We start from the raw sequence: 18,516 nt of genomic DNA, 5'->3' as shown, positions 1-18,516 counted from the left end.
ACCTGCACTGGGTCAACTGGCGCACCATTTCCCCCAATTAACTCCACATCTATTGTTGATAGTTATAATCACCGCCATTAATGCAACTTTCTTGTTGTGATGCCTACCGTTTTACCACTGCTACGGTTTATATGACCGCTGTATTATTAGCACACCTTATTTTGCCACTGCATTAATCTATATCATTTGATTTCTGTGCTATACTGTATTTAAACATTAGTACACTGCTATTGTCTTCACCCAATCTACTGTCATACTGGCCTTCTAATCTCAGACCGCAACTTCCTACAAATGCACGTCAACACACCTTAACATTATATTCTGCCTGTATGCAAGACCCTCATCTGCACTCTGATATAGTTCCCCGTAACATGAGGTGAGCATCCCAAGTATGCACCTACATTGTCTTTCATATATACCCTGATGCAGCTCCCCGCAACAAGAGTTGAGCTTTCCTAAGTATGTATTCTATGCACCTACTATGTCCCTCATAGGTACTCTCATGCAGATCCCCGCAACAGAGGTAAGTTTTCCTAAGTATGTATTCTATGCACGTACTATGTCCCTCATATGTACTCTGATGTAGTTCCCTGCAACAAGAGGCAAGCTTTCCTAAATATGTATTATATGCAGGTACTATGTCCCTCATATGTACTCTGATGCTGCTCCCCGCAACAAGAGGTGAGCTTCCTAAGTATTGTCCTATACATTGACCCACTCGACCGCATGGCCCCACATTACTAAGCTCATTTGCACAAGAAACAGCAACCTGGCTGCGCCGGCTCCTATGCGCACCAGGACCTCCAAACTGTGTTTTGGCAGCAACAAAAAGAAATGGCTGCACTATTTTGCCTAGCACACTTCAGGCAAAATTAAACAAGGGGACACCCTGAAGAAGTATGCCAGTGTGTTCTGAAACATATATGGAATCAAGTGAAAAAGCAGTGTTGCTTTGCTTTAAAAACCAAAAATCCCATTTGAAATAAAACATTTTCACCCTTTCAAAATGCTGCTTTGATGCCAATTCCATCTTTTCATTTTGAAACCACTGTGAGTAAAAAGGCCCTGTCATGCTCAGGATATTTCACTGTGCATCACCAAAACCAGGCATAATTCCTGAGTGACCGGCCCAGTCAAACCAGCTCTGGGAGAAATCAATAAGCAACTTTGATTTCACTCGCACCGGAACACACGTTTATTTCCTTCCAAAATGTATCCAGGCTCTGCAGTTCAAAGAGACTTTAACTCTGAACCAGGTAAGTGGCAAATGTATCTATGCTTTAGATAAAACTCATGCATCAATGACATGACTATAGCAGCAAAGACAGTATGGGAAGCCAAGGGAGCTGCAAACCGAATTTAAAGAAAGAAATGCTAGCAGATTTTACACATGTGTAAAAATGAGCTTTGCTGACTGAAGAAAAAATTGGCCTGTTTAAAAATAAAGTGCAAAGGAAAGCCTGCTTACTTAACAATTTAAAGGGATTATGTTAGTGGTGATAATACACACATAGGTTATCTTCGTTCACAGGTTTGTTTAATTCAGGACCGAAAATCAGAAATGAAAGAGTTTAAAACACATGGGCTGGATTTGCAAGCTCTCAGAAAAAACAGTCATTCCAGTTGCCAGCCATGAAACTTCCCCAAGGTAGGGAGACACACCATACATCCAGGACACGTAAGTGAAAATTGCCAGCTTGAAAAACTTTGAATGGGCTAGGACAATGAAAGTTTACACGCTCGTCAGACATTCGTCTGTGCTCCAGGCTGGGACAATAGAAGTCCTGGGACACTAACCTGTCAAGTGTAAGGGGGATTAAAACCTTAAATTAAGATGGGAAACCCCCTTGCCTTGAAGGAAATTACAGTTGCTTGCAGTTGGAGGAAGAAAATAAAAGGATCTAGTAACAATGGACTGCCTTTTGGTCAAAATACTACTTTATAAAGAAACTTTAAAGACTTTTTATCTCTGCAGCAAGAATTAGTACAAATGTAAAATGTTTGCAGTTTCAAATCTAATTTTATGTGCTTTCTTTTAAAACTTGTTAGAACACATTGCCGCACGGGGAACAGAAGTTACAAAATATTACAGATTCTTAGGAAAGTATTAATGTTGCAAACTTAACATTTTGTACCTACATCCCTGGGGATAATGCGCATCAGTGTATAAAGTTCTGGAATTTTAGGCAAAATCTTTCAAAATGTATTAGAAAGGCGAAACAAGGTTGCACAGACCTGAGGATTGGACTGATCTGTGCTGCATATAATATGTAATCTGTGTGTATAATTTGCTAAGAGATTGCAAGGGTATAAATGTATGTTTTTGGCAAAATCAGACTTTACGTAAAGTAAATATGGGAGTTTCTGGACATTGAAAACCTCACCTCATAAACCTGACATCATTCCCTTGGAAATCCAACCAGTTGAGAGCAAGGTGGAGACTAGCACCCCTGCCCAATCCAAGTAGTTTAGGGGCATGCCTAGTTAACCCTGCCCAGCCTCTACCTTGATGGTGCCGTTTTGCACTATAAATAAGGGTCCCTGACAAGACCCGTGACAAACACTCTTCCTGATTTTCCTGTGCCGGCGTCCTGTACCTGTCATCTATCCAGACTCCAGATCCCAACTACAAGGCCAAGCATTGCTGATCTTACTCCAGGGCCCATTGCAAAACCCAAGCATTGTTGATCCTGCTCCAGCAAGGCCTACAATATAAACAAAGCCACTAAATTTCCTTTTAACAAGGGGAAAACTGTGGTACTTTTGGTATCCTGATGCAGATTGGCTTGCTGTCTTTCACTGCATGCTGCTGCCATCCTGCTACCCTGATGCCTTATCTTATTCAGTGACCAGAAGTGCTACCCGGTTACCAGTCCATGGCCAGATGATCTTGTCCCGCTGATTTTGTCAGGCTGTCCTGTGTTAGACCAGATCCGTGTGATGACCAGAGCGCTGACTGTCCAAAATCCAAAAACTAAAAAGTGGACTGTGAGTATCAATAGGAACCATAGAAAACCATAGTATACCTTGCCTTGCTTTGTTCTATCCCAGTCTCTAAACTATCCTATTCTGACCCCAATATCTTGTTAAAATTGTCAGCATTATCTGTGAAACCCTGTCTTTGATTCCCAGTGTTAGCACCGATTTCCTCTTCATTTTTGTTTCGCACAGAACATAAGCAATTAGCGATTTTGATTAAATAAATTATTTTTCAATAAAGGAAACAGGGTCCACCATGTGAAGGGTTAGAATGGCCATGTAACTGTGGAGATTCACTGGTGGCTTTCTCTTATTCTTAGTCATTAAATCTAGTTTAAGTAAAATTTGCAATCCATTTTAAAGCCGATTTTCTGTTTTTCACTGTTCTATTTTCCTAAAAACTCACCTCACGCTATCTCGCATAACTCACTCAATTTACCAGATAGAGGCCTAATTTCACTTCCATCTTGTACCCATGATCCATAGCTACGCCCAACACAATTTACACTCTTTCACCCATTTTTATTTAAAACCATTTTGGTATTTTCAGGCGGAAATTTTGCTAATTTTCCAACGTGTCATTTGCTGCAAACATGTTTTAAAACCTGCCACACATTTTCGAACTGTTTGCTCTTGGTTATACATTGCTTGTGATTGTTTGTACTTCTACATGGTTTCTGTCGTGAGGAAGAATATTTGTTTCAGGTTTTTGCATCCATTCATTAGTTCATTCATCCATTTCCGAGTGTCATTTTAGCATTGCCAGGGTTAGAATTCATTTTTCTCTCTTATTTGGGGAGGGAAGGTCCGGTTTCCATTCTGTTTTCCATTTGTCATTCCTGATTACCTGCCGTTTCTGTTTATCCATTTAGAATTGATTATTTGTGGGTTGAGGGAACATTGCAGGGGGACATTCTTACTCAAATGCTATCTTTCCTAAACTCAAAAAGTACTCCTGTTCCCTGGTGTTTTGTAGATGTGTCAATAGAAGGTTAACTAAGTGCATTGCTTGCATTCCTATTCTTCTTATCACCCCATTGGTGATTGCTGCCCCATATTAAAAAGTGTATGATGTATTTTAATTTTCAATTACATAAATAAATATTATATTTTACCAACCAGCCTGGTTTATGGTCCATTGTCAATTGAGCGCTGAATACTAGGCCGAGACTAAGGTGTACATCGCCTGATTGAAATCCCTAACAGTATGTATTCTATGCACCTACTATGTCCCTCATATGTACTCTGATGCAGCTCCCCGCAACAAGAGGTGAGCTTTCCTAAGTATGTTTTTTTTGCAATTATGTCCTTCATATGTACTCTGATGTAGTTCCCTGCAACAAGAGGCAAGCTTTCCTAAGAATGTATTCAATGCACCTCGATGTCCTCATATGTAACCTGACGTAGTTCCCTGCAACAAGAGGTGAGCTTTCCTAAGTACGTATTCGATGCAACTGCTATGTTCCTCATATGTACTCTGATGTAGTTCCCCGAGAGAAGAGGCAAGCTATCCCAAGTATGTATTCTTTCGGTACTGGCCAGGCACAATGTACGCCTGCTCTGCGACTATTGTAACTTGCCCACTTAATGCACTTACTGTAACCATATTCTTAAATTAAAGTGCCTAGATGCCTCTGGGCTTTGTGCACTACATACATAAATAAATAAATAAATAAACAAATAAGTAAATAAACCAAGTCTCTTGCATTAAAAATATGTCATTGGCCCTCTTGAATTCCAAAACCGTCCTGCTATTCAGAAATGATGAATGGCGTCTGGAATTCCAGGACATGACTTTGAAAGTAGTATCTCTACCAGTATCCCAATGTCATCGGAAAAGCTGCGGAAGTGCAAACCAGATAACTTCCTTCCTCTCATCCAAACGCCCATAATCAGGATTCTGCACATCCTCTCTCACCCCCTCAAGAAGTCCCCTACCAGGAACATCCAGCCCCAATGCTGCGTTCTGCAGAGGGCAGAACACATAAATATCAAAGCCCATACGGGAAAAGGCCCTAGTATGTTTGCAGATGGATTCCACCACCGAAGATGATGCAAAAGCTGCAGGGGCCCAGTTCCACTCACTGTTAAATATAGGTAATTCCAGGCCCTCTATATCTCATGTAGTAATAGAGATGAGGGCCGGGATCAGATGTAATAAAGTGAGTAACCAGGACTGATTAAGAAATGGCCTATCCCCCGTAGGGAGTCTTTCTACTATTTTGATATGCTTTAGCCAGAAAAACACGCAGGGTCAGGAAATGAAGTCACAGAAGCCGATCTAGCAGCCCTGGTAGTCTTCACGTGGGCAAGTCAATTATCATGGGTAAGGTCCTGTGTACAGCCATCGCACCCAGCAAAGTCGTTGTCTTAGGCACCAAACTCATGTGCTTGGCACTGCCTTCCTTTTGAATACTCTGTGGGGTAGCATATTTATCCCGTCATCTCAGTTGGAGGATAGAGGGCGGTCCATCTGATCTCACCACACGCTTATGAGTAGCCTTTCCCAACATAGCAGATTTGACACTTTCCCGATCAGGCTCCTGTACATGTTCCGTGAGATATTTGCCTAAAGAGGCCAGAATGGGCAATTGTTTTGACCCCGGTGGGCGTCCTTTGCCTAACCATGTGTCCATGGGGCCACGTAGTACCACTTGTCAAACAGTACCATCACCCACCTTGTTTGTGATGGTATAACGGCCAACCGGTGGGGGGGTAGAGCACCCTTACTGGGTTTAGGGGACAAAGGTTTCCTCTTTACCTTCAGCAATTTCTTGCGTCTGAACCTCATGTCCCCTTTATTTTGAAAAGGAGGTTTGTTCTGGATACTTTTATGGTCTCCTCATGCAGCGAGAAAGGGCTATCCAACATGGGTAGTTCCACACATATACACACAGTGCGTCCAGAGCGTGTTCTACATTAGAGGCTATAATGTTCACAGTGTCAACCTGATCCATTGCCTGGCCCGATGGAACAAGATCAATCTCATTGTTTCCCTGCCCCCTCTGGGCAGTTTGGATATTCTCGGTCTGCCCTTGGTTTGATTGATCATGGGGAGTAGAATCCCCCAACAAATGGGTCTTAAGCTGGCTCACCCTGTATTTAATATGGGACTGACCGGTTGCCAACATAATAGAAACAACGATTCAATCTTGGCTTTTATGTGCTGCAAGAAGCCAGCTGCCGTGGAGGGTAGAATAACATGCCCCCGCCCCCTGCAATGTGAGAGAAGGGCTCTCCGTCTTTGCTATCCGTGCTGATGTCATCCGAGGAGGTTAAATACTTCTCCAAGTCCAGGGAGGCTGAGAGATTAGTGGGCAGGTCGGGCACTACTATTTAAGAACAATTTTTGGAGGATCATTTTTGGAATAAAAAGCCTCATGATACAACAAACATGATTTTTGGAGCATCATTTAACCTATAGTTAGCGTCAACTTCAGGTGCTCTAGAAGGTGACTTGAAAATTCTGTTCTTCATAAATTGTGACACACTCGGCAGTCTGAGTGTTACTAGTCACCACCAAGCAGCACCTAAATTACCTTTACCAAAATAAAAACAATGTCAACCAAAGACCAATTCGCTATCAATTGTATTTGAGACTGCAAAGGTACGTACATGAGAATAAGGGCCCAGGGCGTTTCTTTTTCAAGAGAGGCAGAGATTAAGCAGGGATTCACTGTTGTCAATGGTATTAGAGTTTCCTTGGCACGACTTGACTTCCACAAGTGGCATGTTCTTTACTCCCCCCCCCCAACACCACTCCACAAATGGCATGATCCTCCTCAGTCAGGGGGAGTGATCATCTTTTGTGACAGTGAGAGCTGGTTTATGGAAGAAACGAGTAATCTCACTTCGTGCTGAACCGCCACCAACCTCTTTACCCTTTTTTTCCCTTTTTTCTCCTTGTTCGTAGTTTTAGTCACAGAATACTTCGGTCTTCCAAGAGAAGCAGTTCATTTAGATTGCTGCGCGCACGAGTAATTATTCCATGACCGTGTTCCTATTTTATGTTATGCGTTTTATGACGTTTGCATTCTCTGCTGTGAGATGTATCTGTTACAATGGAGTTATTTTTTATATATATATATATAATGTTTTATTGGTTAAAAAGTCAAACGTGTATAAGAGCAATCATTTACCTAAAAAAAAAAAACATTTAACAGAGAAAGAAAAAAAGAAAAGGCCATCCATAGCTTACAACAACTTTATTCCTAATATTCATACAGGTTTTCCTGGAATTTGAATTTAAGATATACCCCTTGTGCATTGTTTTGTCTTTCAGCCCAGTCCCTCCAGTGCTACACATGCTCCAGTGCATCCGACACCGCCTCCTGCAACACTGTCACCAACTGCACGACTGGGCAGGACGCCTACTGCAAGAAAGTGACCCAAGATCCATGTGAGTGCAGGGGTGGGGCGTGGGGTGGGACACACCAGGTACTGCATCAGGAAAACCTGACTGTTTTACAAGGAGCAGATCTTCTCCACCCACAGGCAGCCCTTTAAAACTGTGCATAAGAAGCAGCGTGGTCAGAACATACACAAACTAAAGACAGCAAAGGTGATCATGTTAACACTAAAAATGCATACTATCCATATAAGTCTGCAGATACACTGCAGCTGCTGCCATGCTGTGCTGTGCAGTGCAGTGTGCATTCAGGGTGTGCACACAGTGTTATGCACCAGTGGGGTCGACAGAATGCGCTGCTCATGCAGAGGAGACAATAGTGGCGCCATGTCTATCAGATCTCTGCCTTCTGCGACAGTGTCCCCAGGCTGATCCTTGACGCCGGTGTGTGGGTAGCCCCCAGGCTGATCCTTGATGTGGGTGAGTGGGTAGCCACCAGGATGATCCCCGATGTGGGTGAGTGAGTAGCCCCCAGCCTGATCCTTGATGTGGGTGAGTGGGTAGCCCCCAGGCTGATCCTTGATGTGGGTGAGTGGGTAGCCCCCAGGCTGATACTTGATGTAGGTGAGTGGGTAGCCTCAGGCTGATCCTTGATGTGGGTGAGTGGGTAGCCCCCAGGCTGATCCTTGATGTGGGTGAGTGGGTAGTCCCCAGGCTGATCCTTGATCTGGGTGATTGGGTAGACCCCAGGCTGATCCATGATGTGGGTGATTGGGTAGCCCCCAGGCTGATCCATGATGTAGGTGAGTGGGTAGCCCCCAGACTGATCCTTGATGTGAGTGAGTGGGTAGCCCCCAGGCTGATCCATGATGTGGGTGAGTGGGTAGCCCCCAGGCTGATCCTTGATGTGGGTGATTGGGTAGCCCTCAGGCTGATCCTTGGTGCAGGTGAGTGGGTAGCCCCCAAGCTGATCCTTGAGGCTGGTGAGTGGGAGGCCCCAAGGCTGATCCTTGATGTGGGTGAGTGGGTAGAACCCCTAGCCTGAGCCGTGATGCAGGTGAGTGGGTAGCCCCCAGCCTGGTCCTTGATGTGGGTGAGTGAGTAGCCCCCAGGCTGATCCTTGATGTGGGTGAGTGGGTAGCCCCCAGGCTGATCCTTGATGCTGGTGAGTGGGTAGCCCCTAGGCTGATCCTAGATGTGGGTGATTGGGTAACCCCCAGCCTGATCCTTAATGTGGGTGGGTGGGTAGCCCCCAGGCTGATCCTTGATGTGGGTTATGTGGGTGAGTGGGTAGCCCCCAGCCTGATCCTTGATGTGGGTATCCTATAGCCTGATCCTTGATGCAGGTGAGTGGGTAGCCCCCAGGCTGATCCTTGATGCGGGAGAGTGGGTAGCCCCCAGGCTGATCCTTGATGTGGGTGAGTGGGTAGCCTCCAACCTGATCCTTGATGCAGGTGAGTGGGTAGCCCCCAGGCTGATCCTTGATGCGGGTGAGTGGGTAGCCCCCAGCCTGGTCCTTGATGTGGGTGAGTGAGTAGCCCCCAGGCTGATCCTTGATGTGGGTGAGTGGGTAGCCCCCAGGCTGATCCTTGATGTGAGTGGGTAGCCCCCAGGCTGATCCATGATGTAGGTGAGTGGGTAGCCCCCAGGCTGATCCATGATGTGGGTAGCCCCCAGGCGGATCCTTGATGTGGGTGATTGGGTAGCCCCCAGGCTGATCCTTGGTGCAGGTGAGTGGGTAGCCCCCAAGCTGATCCTTGATGTGGGTGATACAGGTGAGTGGGTAGCCCCCAGTCTGATCCTTGAGGCTGGTGAGTGTGTAGCCCCCAGCCTGATCCTTGATGTGGGTGAGTGGGTAGAACCCCTAGCCTGAGCCGTGATGCGGGTGAGTGGGTAGCCCCCAGCCTGGTCCTTGATGTGGGTGAGTGAGTAGCCCCCAGGCTGATCCTTGATGTGGGTGAGTGGTTAGCCCCCAGGCTGATCCTTGATGTGGGTGAGTGGGTATCCTATAGCCTGATCCTTGATGCAGGTGAGTGGGTAGCCCCCAGGCTGATCCTTGATGTGGGAGAGTGGGTAGCCCCCAGGCTGATCCTTGATGTGGGAGAGTGGGTAGCCCCCAGGCTGATCCTTGATGTGGGTGAGTGGGTAGCCCCTAGGCTGATCCTAGATGTGGGTGATTGGGTAACCCCCAGCCTGATCCTTAATGTGGGTGGGTGGGTAGCCCCCAGGCTGATCCTTGATGTGGGTTATGTGGGTGAGTGGGTAGCCCCCAGCCTGATCCTTGATGTGGGTGAGTGGGTATCCTATAGCCTGATCCTTGATGCAGGTGAGTGGGTAGCCCCCAGGCTGATCCTTGATGCGGGAGAGTGGGTAGCCCCCAGGCTGATCCTTGATGTGGGTGAGTGGGTAGCCTCCAACCTGATCCTTGATGCAGGTGAGTGGGTAGCCCCCAGGCTGATCCTTGATGCGGGTGAGTGGGTAGCCCCCAGCCTGGTCCTTGATGTGGGTGAGTGAGTAGCCCCCAGGCTGATCCTTGATGTGGGTGAGTGGGTAGCCCCCAGGCTGATCCTTGATGCCGGTGAGTGGGTAGCCCCTAGGCTGATCCTAGATGTGGGTGAGTGGGTAGCCCCAGCCTGATCCTTAATATGGGTGAGTGGGTAGCCCCCAGCCTGATCCTTGATGTGGGTGAGTGGGTAGGCCCCAGGCTGATCCTTGATGTGGGTGAGTGGGTATCCCTCAGCCTGCTCCTTGATGTGGGTGAGTGAGTAGCCACCAGCCTGATCCTTGATGTGGGTGAGTGGGTAGCCCCCAGCCTGATCCTTGATGTGGGTGAGTGGGTAGCCCCCAGCCTGATCCTTGATGTGGGTGAGTGGGTAGCCCCCAGCCTGATCCTTGATGTGGGTGATGTGGGTGAGTGAGTAGCCTCCAGCCTGATCCTTGATGTGGGTGAGTGGGTAGCCCCCAGCCTGATCCTTGATGTGGGTGAGTGGATAGCCCCCAGCCTGATCCTTGATGTGGGTGAGTGGGTAGCCCCCAGCCTGATCCTTGATGTGGGTGAGTGGGTAGCCCCCAGTCTGATCCTTGATGCAGGTGAGTGGGTAGCTCCCAGGCTGATCCTTGATGTGGGTTATGTGGGAGAGTGGGTAGCCCCCAGCCTGATTCTTGATGTGGGTGAGTGGGTAGCTCCCAGGCTGATCCTTGATGTGGGTTATGTGGGTGAGTGGGTAGCCCCCAGCCGGATCCTTGATGTGGGTGAGTGTGTAGCCCCCAGCCTGATCCTTGATGTGGGTGAGTGGGTAGCCCCCAGCCTGACCCTTGATGTGGGTGAGTGGGTAGCCCCAAGTCTAATCCTTGATGCGGGTGAGTGGATAGGTCCCATGCTGATCCTTGATGTGGGTTATGTGGGAGAGTGGGAAGCCCTCAGCCTGATTCTTGATGTGGGTGAGTGGGTAGTCCCCAGGCTGATCCTTGATGTGGGTGAGTGGGTAGTCCCCAGGCTGATCCTTTATGTGTGTGAGTGGGTAGCCCCCAGGCTGATCCTTGATGTGGGTATGTGGGTAGTCCCCAGGCTGATCCTTGATGTGGGTGAGTGGGTAGCCTGCAGGCTGATCCTTGATGTGAGTGAGTGGGTAGTCCCCAGGCTGATCCTTGATGTGGGTGAGTGGGTAGCCCCCAGGCTGATCCATGATGTGGGTGAGTGGGTAGCCCCCAGGCTGATCCATGATGTAGGTGAGTGGGTAGCCCTCAGACTGATCCTTGATGTGATTGAGTAGCCCCCAGGCTGATCCATGATGTAGGTGAGTGGGTAGCCCCCAGGCTGATCCATGATGTGGGTAGCCCCCAGGCGGATCCTTGATGTGGGTGATTGGGTAGCCCCCAGGCTGATCCTTGGTGCAGGTGAGTGGGTAGCCCCCAAGCTGATCCTTGATGTGGGTGATGCAGGTGAGTGGGTAGCCCCCAGTCTGATCCTTGAGGCTGGTGAGTGTGTAGCCCCCAGCCTGATCCTTGATGTGGGTGAGTGGGTAGCCCCCAGCCTGACCCTTGATGTGGGTGAGTGGGTAGCCCCAAGTCTAATCCTTGATGCGGGTGAGTGGGTAGGTCCCATGCTGATCCTTGATGTGGGTTATGTGGGAGAGTGGGAAGCCCCCAGCCTGATTCTTGATGTGGGTGAGTGGGTAGTCCCCAGGCTGATCCTTGATGTGGGTGAGTGGGTAGTCCCCAGGCTGATCCTTTATGTGTGTGAGTGGGTAGCCCCCAGGCTGATTCTTGATGTGGGTATGTGGGTAGTCCCCAGGCTGATCCTTGATGTGGGTGAGTGGGTAGCCTGCAGGCTGATCCTTGATGTGAGTGAGTGGGTAGTCCCCAGGCTGATCCTTGATGTGGGTGAGTGGGTAGCCCCCAGGCTGATCCATGATGTGGGTGAGTGGGTAGCCCCCAGGCTGATCCATGATGTAGGTGAGTGGGTAGCCCTCAGACTGATCCTTGATGTGAGTGGGTAGCCCCCAGGCTGATCCATGATGTAGGTGAGTGGGTAGCCCCCAGGCTGATCCATGATGTGGGTAGCCCCCAGGCGGATCCTTGATGTGGGTGATTGGGTAGCCCCCAGGCTGATCCTTGGTGCAGGTGAGTGGGTAGCCCCCAAGCTGATCCTTGATGTGGGTGATGCAGGTGAGTGGGTAGCCCCCAGTCTGATCCTTGAGGCTGGTGAGTGGGTAGCCCCCAGGCTGATCCTTGATGCGGGTGAGTGGGTAGACCCCCCAGCCTGATCCATGATGTGGGTGAGTGGGTAGCCCCCAGCCTGGTCCTTGATGTGGGTGAGTGAGTAGCCCCCAGGCTGATCCTTGATGTGGGTGAGTGGGTAGCCCCCAGGCTGATCCTTGATGCCGGTGAGTGGGTAGCCCCCAGGCTGATCCTTGATGCCGGTGAGTGGGTAGCCCCCAGGCTGATCCTTGATGTGGGTGAGTGGGTAGCCCCCAGGCTGATCCTTAATATGGGTGAGTGGGTAGCCCCAGCCTGATCCTTGATGTGGGTGAGTGGGTAGGCCCCAGGCTGATCCTTGATGTGGGTGAGTGGGTATCCCTCAGCCTGCTCCTTGATGTGGGTGAGTGAGTAGCCTCCAGCCTGATCCTTGATGTGGGTGAGTGGGTAGCCCCCAGCCTGATCCTTGATACGGGTGAGTGGGTAGCTCCCAGGCTGATCCTTGATGTGGGTTATGTGGGTGAGTGGGTAGCCCCCAGCCTGATCCTTGATGTGGGTGAGTGTGTAGCCCCCAGCCTGATCCTTGATGTGGGCGAGTGGGTAGCCCCCAGCCTGATCCTTGATGTGGGTGAGTGGGTAGCCCCCAGTCTGATCCTTGATGAGGGTGAGTGGGTAGCTCCCAGGCTGATCCTTGATGTGGGTTATGTGGGAGAGTGGGTAGCCCCCAGTCTGATTCTTGATGTGGGTGAGTGGGTAGTCCCCAGGCTGATCCTTGATGTGGGTGAGTGGGTAGCCCCCAGCCTGATCCTTGATGTGGGTGAATGGGTAGCCCCCAGCCTGATCCTTGATGTGGGTGAGTGGGTAGCTCCCAGGCTGATCCTTGATGTGGGTTATAGGGGTGAGTGGGTAGCCCCCAGCCTGATCCTTGATGTGGGTGAGTGGGTAGTCCCCAGGCTGATCCTTGATGTGGGTGAGTGGGTAGTCCCCAGGCTGATCCTTGATGTGGGTGAGTGGGTAGCCCCCAGCCTGATCCTTGATGTGGGTGAGTGGGTAGCCCTAGTCTGATCCTTGATGCGGGTGAGTGGGTAGCTCCCAGGCTGATCCTTGATATGGGTTATGTGGGTGAGTGGGTAGCCCCCAGCCTGATCCTTGATGTAGGTGAGTGGGTAGTCCCCAGGCTGATCCTTGATGTGGGTGAGTGGGTAGTCCCCAGGCTGATCCTTGATGTGGGTGAGTGGGTAGCCCCCAGGCTGATCCTTGATGTGGGTGAGTGGGTAGTCCCCAGGCTGATCCTTGATGTTGGTGAGTGGGTAGCCTGCAGGCTGATCCTTGATGTGAGTGAGTGGGTAGTCCCCAGGCTGATCCTTGATGTGGGTGAGTGGGTAGCCCCCAGGCTGATCCTTGATGTGGTTGAGTGGGTAGCCGAGGACGCCAGGGCCCACCATTCACAATATGATGATGGAACCTGGGGTTGCAATTATTATTATTATCGGGGTATTTATTGAGCATGGACGAAGCTCCGAGAAGCAATGGAGCGCTTTACAATCATAGAGGGAAGAACATGGTGAAGAAATGAAAGAAACAGGGAGTGGAGAGCAGAAACAGAGGAGGGGGAGGTTGGCCAATATTGCAGTAAGGGATGTACAAGAATCTAGGAGAGGAAACTTTTGGAAGTAGATCACCTAATCTCAGGTAGGGAGCGTGTGTGTCCCTAGGTTTTAGAGAAGAGCCATTCCTTGTAGAGGAGGGTTTTCGGCTCTTTCTTGAACTCCAACACTGGGGCTGAGTTTGGGTCAAAGAGTTTGAGTAGCGTACATAAATTTAAATGTGCTTGTTATTTTCAGGTGGCATACGATATACCAGTAGCAATGACGTGTTCAGGTTTGAACTCTGGCAATGCAGGAAGGACAATAAACAAAAGACAGGCCAGAAAACAGGCCTCCTCTTTATACGCCCCAACACTGTGGAACCTCTTCCATGTGCACATGAGACTCGTCCCCTCGTATATCGTATGCCTCCTGAAAATAACAAGCACATTTAAATAAATGAACGCTACTCAAACTCTTTGACCCAAACTCAGCCCCATTGTTGGAGTTAGCAGGGTATAAAAAGAAGGCCTCGGTAAGGGGAAGGGGGGTAGTTAGAGAAAGAGGTGATGGGGTGCGACACAAGCAGAGGGTGGTGGCGGTTGATGGGAGCTGTTATCAGAGAGAGTAGAGAGTGCAAGGTAGAGAGCGAGGTGCAGACATAAGGGAAGGAGAAGATTGGAAGGTTCTGAGAAGGAGTGAAGGAGGAGGAGAGTGGATAAGGAGAAAAGAAGATTGGAAAGATATGAGATGGGGCAAGACAGAGAGGTGTGCAGGAGATGCAGGAGGACAACCTGAATGTCAAGTGAGATGAGAAATGGACTAGGTTGGGGTTGGAGGAGAAGTCAAACATAAGCAGGGAAGAGGGAGGAGGTATTTGGAAGCCATTAGGTGAGTTAAACAGGATGGATGGGGAGGATAGGAGTATCACCAGTGAGTGCAAATGAAACCTGGAGGGGAAGGTGAGACGTTTGGAGGCAGGAGAGGGGACCCTCATCAGTGATCAGAAAAGTACATTGGAGGGGGAGAGGATTTTGAATGAGTGGGGGAGTTGGACCTCATCAGAGAGCAGGAGATTAGCTTTGTCATGGAAAAATGGAAGCTGAAATGAGGACTCAGAAATGTGTTAGGCTGGAGTGATTACAAAAATGTAAACCAATAAAAATGGAAAACGGTGAAGTACCTTCCGACCACGCCATATAATCCCTTATGGGTCTAGTATATTTAGAGGAAGCCGTCTTGAAAATGTATGCTTAGACTTCTGTTCTGGCAAATTGAAACCAGAATCTGTTCACCTGCTTGTTATCAGTCACACAAAGCTTTGTTCCTGTAACCTTCCTCACACCACACCCAGGCCGACTCCGCTTCAAAACAGCCCTGATAGGAGCTGTGCATTTAATTATGAGGAACACAAACATTTGCCTTGATCACATTTAGGAGGTTTAGGGAGTGTTCTGGGGAAACCTGGAGGGAATGCTTTCACATAAGCAAATTATGGAGATAATTGGGAAGTAAGAGGAGCCTCCGTAAATTAAGTCATGAAATCTTTACTGAACTCATAGACTCCAATGTAATAGTACATATGTGTAAAGTGAGACAGAGTGAGCCGGGAAGTGGGGTGTAAATATAGCCCCAGAGTGACAGAGACTGCGAGGCCCTGCAAGGCCCCATTGTGAGAATGAAGCTGGCTGATAATGAGACCCATTGGGATATGCAGGCCAGTCCACAACACTTACTTTCCAACATGAGGCCTAATGAATGTGAAAAGTGGGCTCCACTCAACATTACCAAAATGTGAAGGTGAGGGAAAGTGTGCCTTACAACATTAACAAGGCATGGCAAAAGACCCTTGTGGCTGAACATGCTGTTTTCTTAAAATATGACAAGCTACAATTTGACTTTAAGAGACAGATAGCAGCATGTTACATTGGCTTCAATGCAGCACAAGACTGTGATCCAGAAATCTAAAGTGAAGCCAAGCACTTTGCATTTGTCACGAATAAAAACACACACTTTTCAATATTCAAAATACCATAATTTAAAAGGAGAGGCCTCTTTGTTGTAGAAGTGAACATAGGTTTCCTTTGTTAACTGTGGCATATGTGTGAAAAATGCTAAAAGTGATACTCTTATCTATTCAACGATTGTATTAAATATATACTTTATTCATGGACAGCAGGACCAGATGCTATACAACATGTTACCTGTAAAACACACTGTGTGAATTTGAAATGCTATCCGTTCAGAATTAAGGGCTCAGCTTGTTTTCCCCACTGAACTGAAAGGCCTGTGCCTCTGAAACTTTGACCTTAAGACCTTTGGGCTGTTCCCACCAAGAAAACGGGCCTGGTTTTCAGTTTAAAATGCAAAAAAGATACAAAGAGTTAGATCAAAATTGTGGCAGGTTCAGATAATGCAGCCAACAGAAATGACCTTCCAGGGCTGTATTGACCCCAATAGTTTGCCTCTAGTGGATCTTCAAAGACTGGGTAGAAGCAGGCACAGCTGATAAGCAGATGTTCAGGTCACATGTTTCTGAGGAAAACAGAACTGAAGTTTGTGTAGAGTTCAGTCTGCAGCAGTGAGAAGAGAAGAGCAGCAGCTACAGTGTGTGGACTCGGCTTGCAGCAAATTGTGGTGTGACTTTAAGGAAAAAAAAACTCTATCCCCTTTAAAAACTCCAGAAGAGCGCAGAACGCGTGCAGAGTTCGTGTAGAGTTCAGTTTGCAGCAGTCCGCAGCAGACAGCAGTGACAGGAGATAAGAGGTAAGAATAAATCATGGTGGAAAGTGGGCCGTTGACTCGTCTTAAACTAAAACAAGCCCAGATCTCTCTTTCCTCTCTGTCCTGTAACATGGCTGACTGTGTGTTAGGCAGAAACCTGTGCAGTTCCCTTAGGGACCACTGCAAAAGGCTTAAGACTACAGGTGTTGGCAGTAAACCCAATTGGTATCAGTCTGTACCACCCAGATTTACCTGGTAGCTGTGGCTGAGCACCCAGACTTCTCTCAAGAAGAGTTAGACAGTATATAGAGTATACACATTAGGTACAAAAATACAGTAGGACAAGCAAACACTGACCAGAGCTTTGGTAACAAAGTATATCATTATTTATTTAAAGACACACTTAGAAACATTCCAGCACTATTATTGTAATGTAAGAGGATTCAATTCAGCACTACAGCCAAGTCAACGCCTAGTCTATAATACTGAATGAAAACCCTTATTGATATATCTTTATGTCCAGTTCATGCATTCTGGATGACTACCCCTATATAACACCCCTCTCTCAGAATCCCCCTGACCCCACTGAGCTAAGAAGTAGTTCTGTTTTGCAAGTTAAAAGGTTTATTTGAGAATTTAAACAATATAGATATATATCACACTTTAGAATAAATTAATAATTGAATAGCACACTTAATCTGATATGATAAAGATTAACAACGGAGAATCTGGCACTAGCACACTTCTTGATAATCACTAAGGAGTTGACATGAAATGGATAAGATAGCAACAATACTTTTTTGGTTTCAAATGGATGCAATGTGGAATGAAATGCAGTACAGAAAATAACTTGATAGGATTTCAGCAAAAGACAATGTAATCACTTTCTTGTACAATTCACCCCCCCTTTTATGCAATGCAAGGAAATGGAGGGAAGCACACAATTCTCAGAAATGCAATCAAATGTGATTCAGTTCACCCCAGCAACTTAGACTACAGAAGTTGAAATCACAGGCCCAAATGCTTTTAAATGTGCTGGCAATGTAGAAAAAAATATGCTAAAAATGCTTTTAATTCCCTCTAGGAGGTTCAGGGTGAGTGAAATCAAGTTAATATTAGCTCAGGCTCACTCTAGCAGTGATTCAGGGATAGTTAGCAGGTTAAACGAAGTTTTCTTTAACGGAAGGCAAGCAGCAGCAGCAGATTTTTACACGTGGAGAAATTGGCAAATCGCGGTAAATTCGCGAGTGCGTTTTTCACGATTACGGCAAAACTATAGGGGGTAGGAATGCGGTTCTAGGTTTGTAGGAAAGCCACGATTCTCAGCTTTCAGAGGAAAGTTACTGCAAGTCTCTAGCACAAACAGAGATATGAGCAATTAAATAAAGGTCGTTTTTCAGATTTGAAATTTTAAAGTTCAAAAAGACAAGTGCAGCTTGCAACTAGAAAATGACAAGTGACAGCTTTACAAATGACAGGTGACAGTTAGGAGGCAGTTCTACTTAGATTAAAATAGCTTGGATTATATTATTTTAACTAAGAGATTGGTTCTGCACAGTTTTCTAGGTACTCACACTATATTCTTGAGTTAAATGGGCCTTGCCACGGATCTGGTCAGGTTTTAGACTGGACTCTGGTCTCTGCACTTCACAGTGATCTGGGTCAGCTCTCTCTCTCTCTGGTTCTGGAAATTTGATAGATTTGAAGTCTCTATGACTGCTCTCTGAAGGTTGAGGGAGGTAAAGTATGGATTTTCCCGGCAGAGCTTCCAGCTGCAAATGGATTTGAAGGTCCCTATCTGTCCTGTCTGTCTGCTTTTATGTGTTTTTTTTATGGGTGTGTGTGCAGCATCACTAGCCAGCCCCTCTCCACTTATCATTGGCCAAGCTTTCATTTCTCCCCTGATTGGGGGAGCTAAGTTGTGTCAGAGTGATGTCATTTTACAGCCTGCAGAAAGTCCACTCCTCCTGTCAACTTACACACAAATCTAGATTTGAACCAAATGCATATTTGCAGAGGTACATATTGTTTAAAATTACATGCACCCATCATGCATTACAGGAGGTATACCCTGTTCAAACTCTGCTCTTCCTGGGAGCTTGCATTCAGAAATGGCAATATTTTGCACTTTTTAACTGGTTTGCAATACCGGACATTACCCCAAATTTACACACATGTGCG

The 18,516-nt window shown here is 47.4% G+C and overlaps 1 protein-coding gene across 3 annotated transcripts in view; it reads left to right on the top strand.

Annotated features, from left to right (window-relative positions):
* LOC138498136 (lymphocyte antigen 6E-like) overlaps positions 1-18,516 on the top strand; it is a 189,859-nt gene that overhangs the window by 17,034 nt on the left and 154,309 nt on the right. For 2 of the 3 annotated variants that reach the window (XM_069622010.1, XM_069622008.1), the window contains exon 2: positions 7,262-7,378. In XM_069622010.1, coding sequence (XP_069478111.1) covers positions 7,262-7,378 — 117 coding nt within the window. Of the gene's footprint in view, positions 1-1,548; positions 1,649-7,261; positions 7,379-18,516 lie in introns of those variants that run through there. The other variant, XM_069622009.1, reaches the window with a different exon arrangement.

Source organism: Ambystoma mexicanum, chromosome 5q (assembly GCF_040938575.1).
Source record: "Ambystoma mexicanum isolate Mex_15411 chromosome 5q, UKY_AmexF1_1, whole genome shotgun sequence".
Lineage (NCBI taxonomy): Eukaryota > Metazoa > Chordata > Amphibia > Caudata > Ambystomatidae > Ambystoma > Ambystoma mexicanum.
The sequence above is the reverse complement of the archived record's forward strand: the minus strand, read 5'-3'. Positions and strand labels throughout refer to the sequence as shown.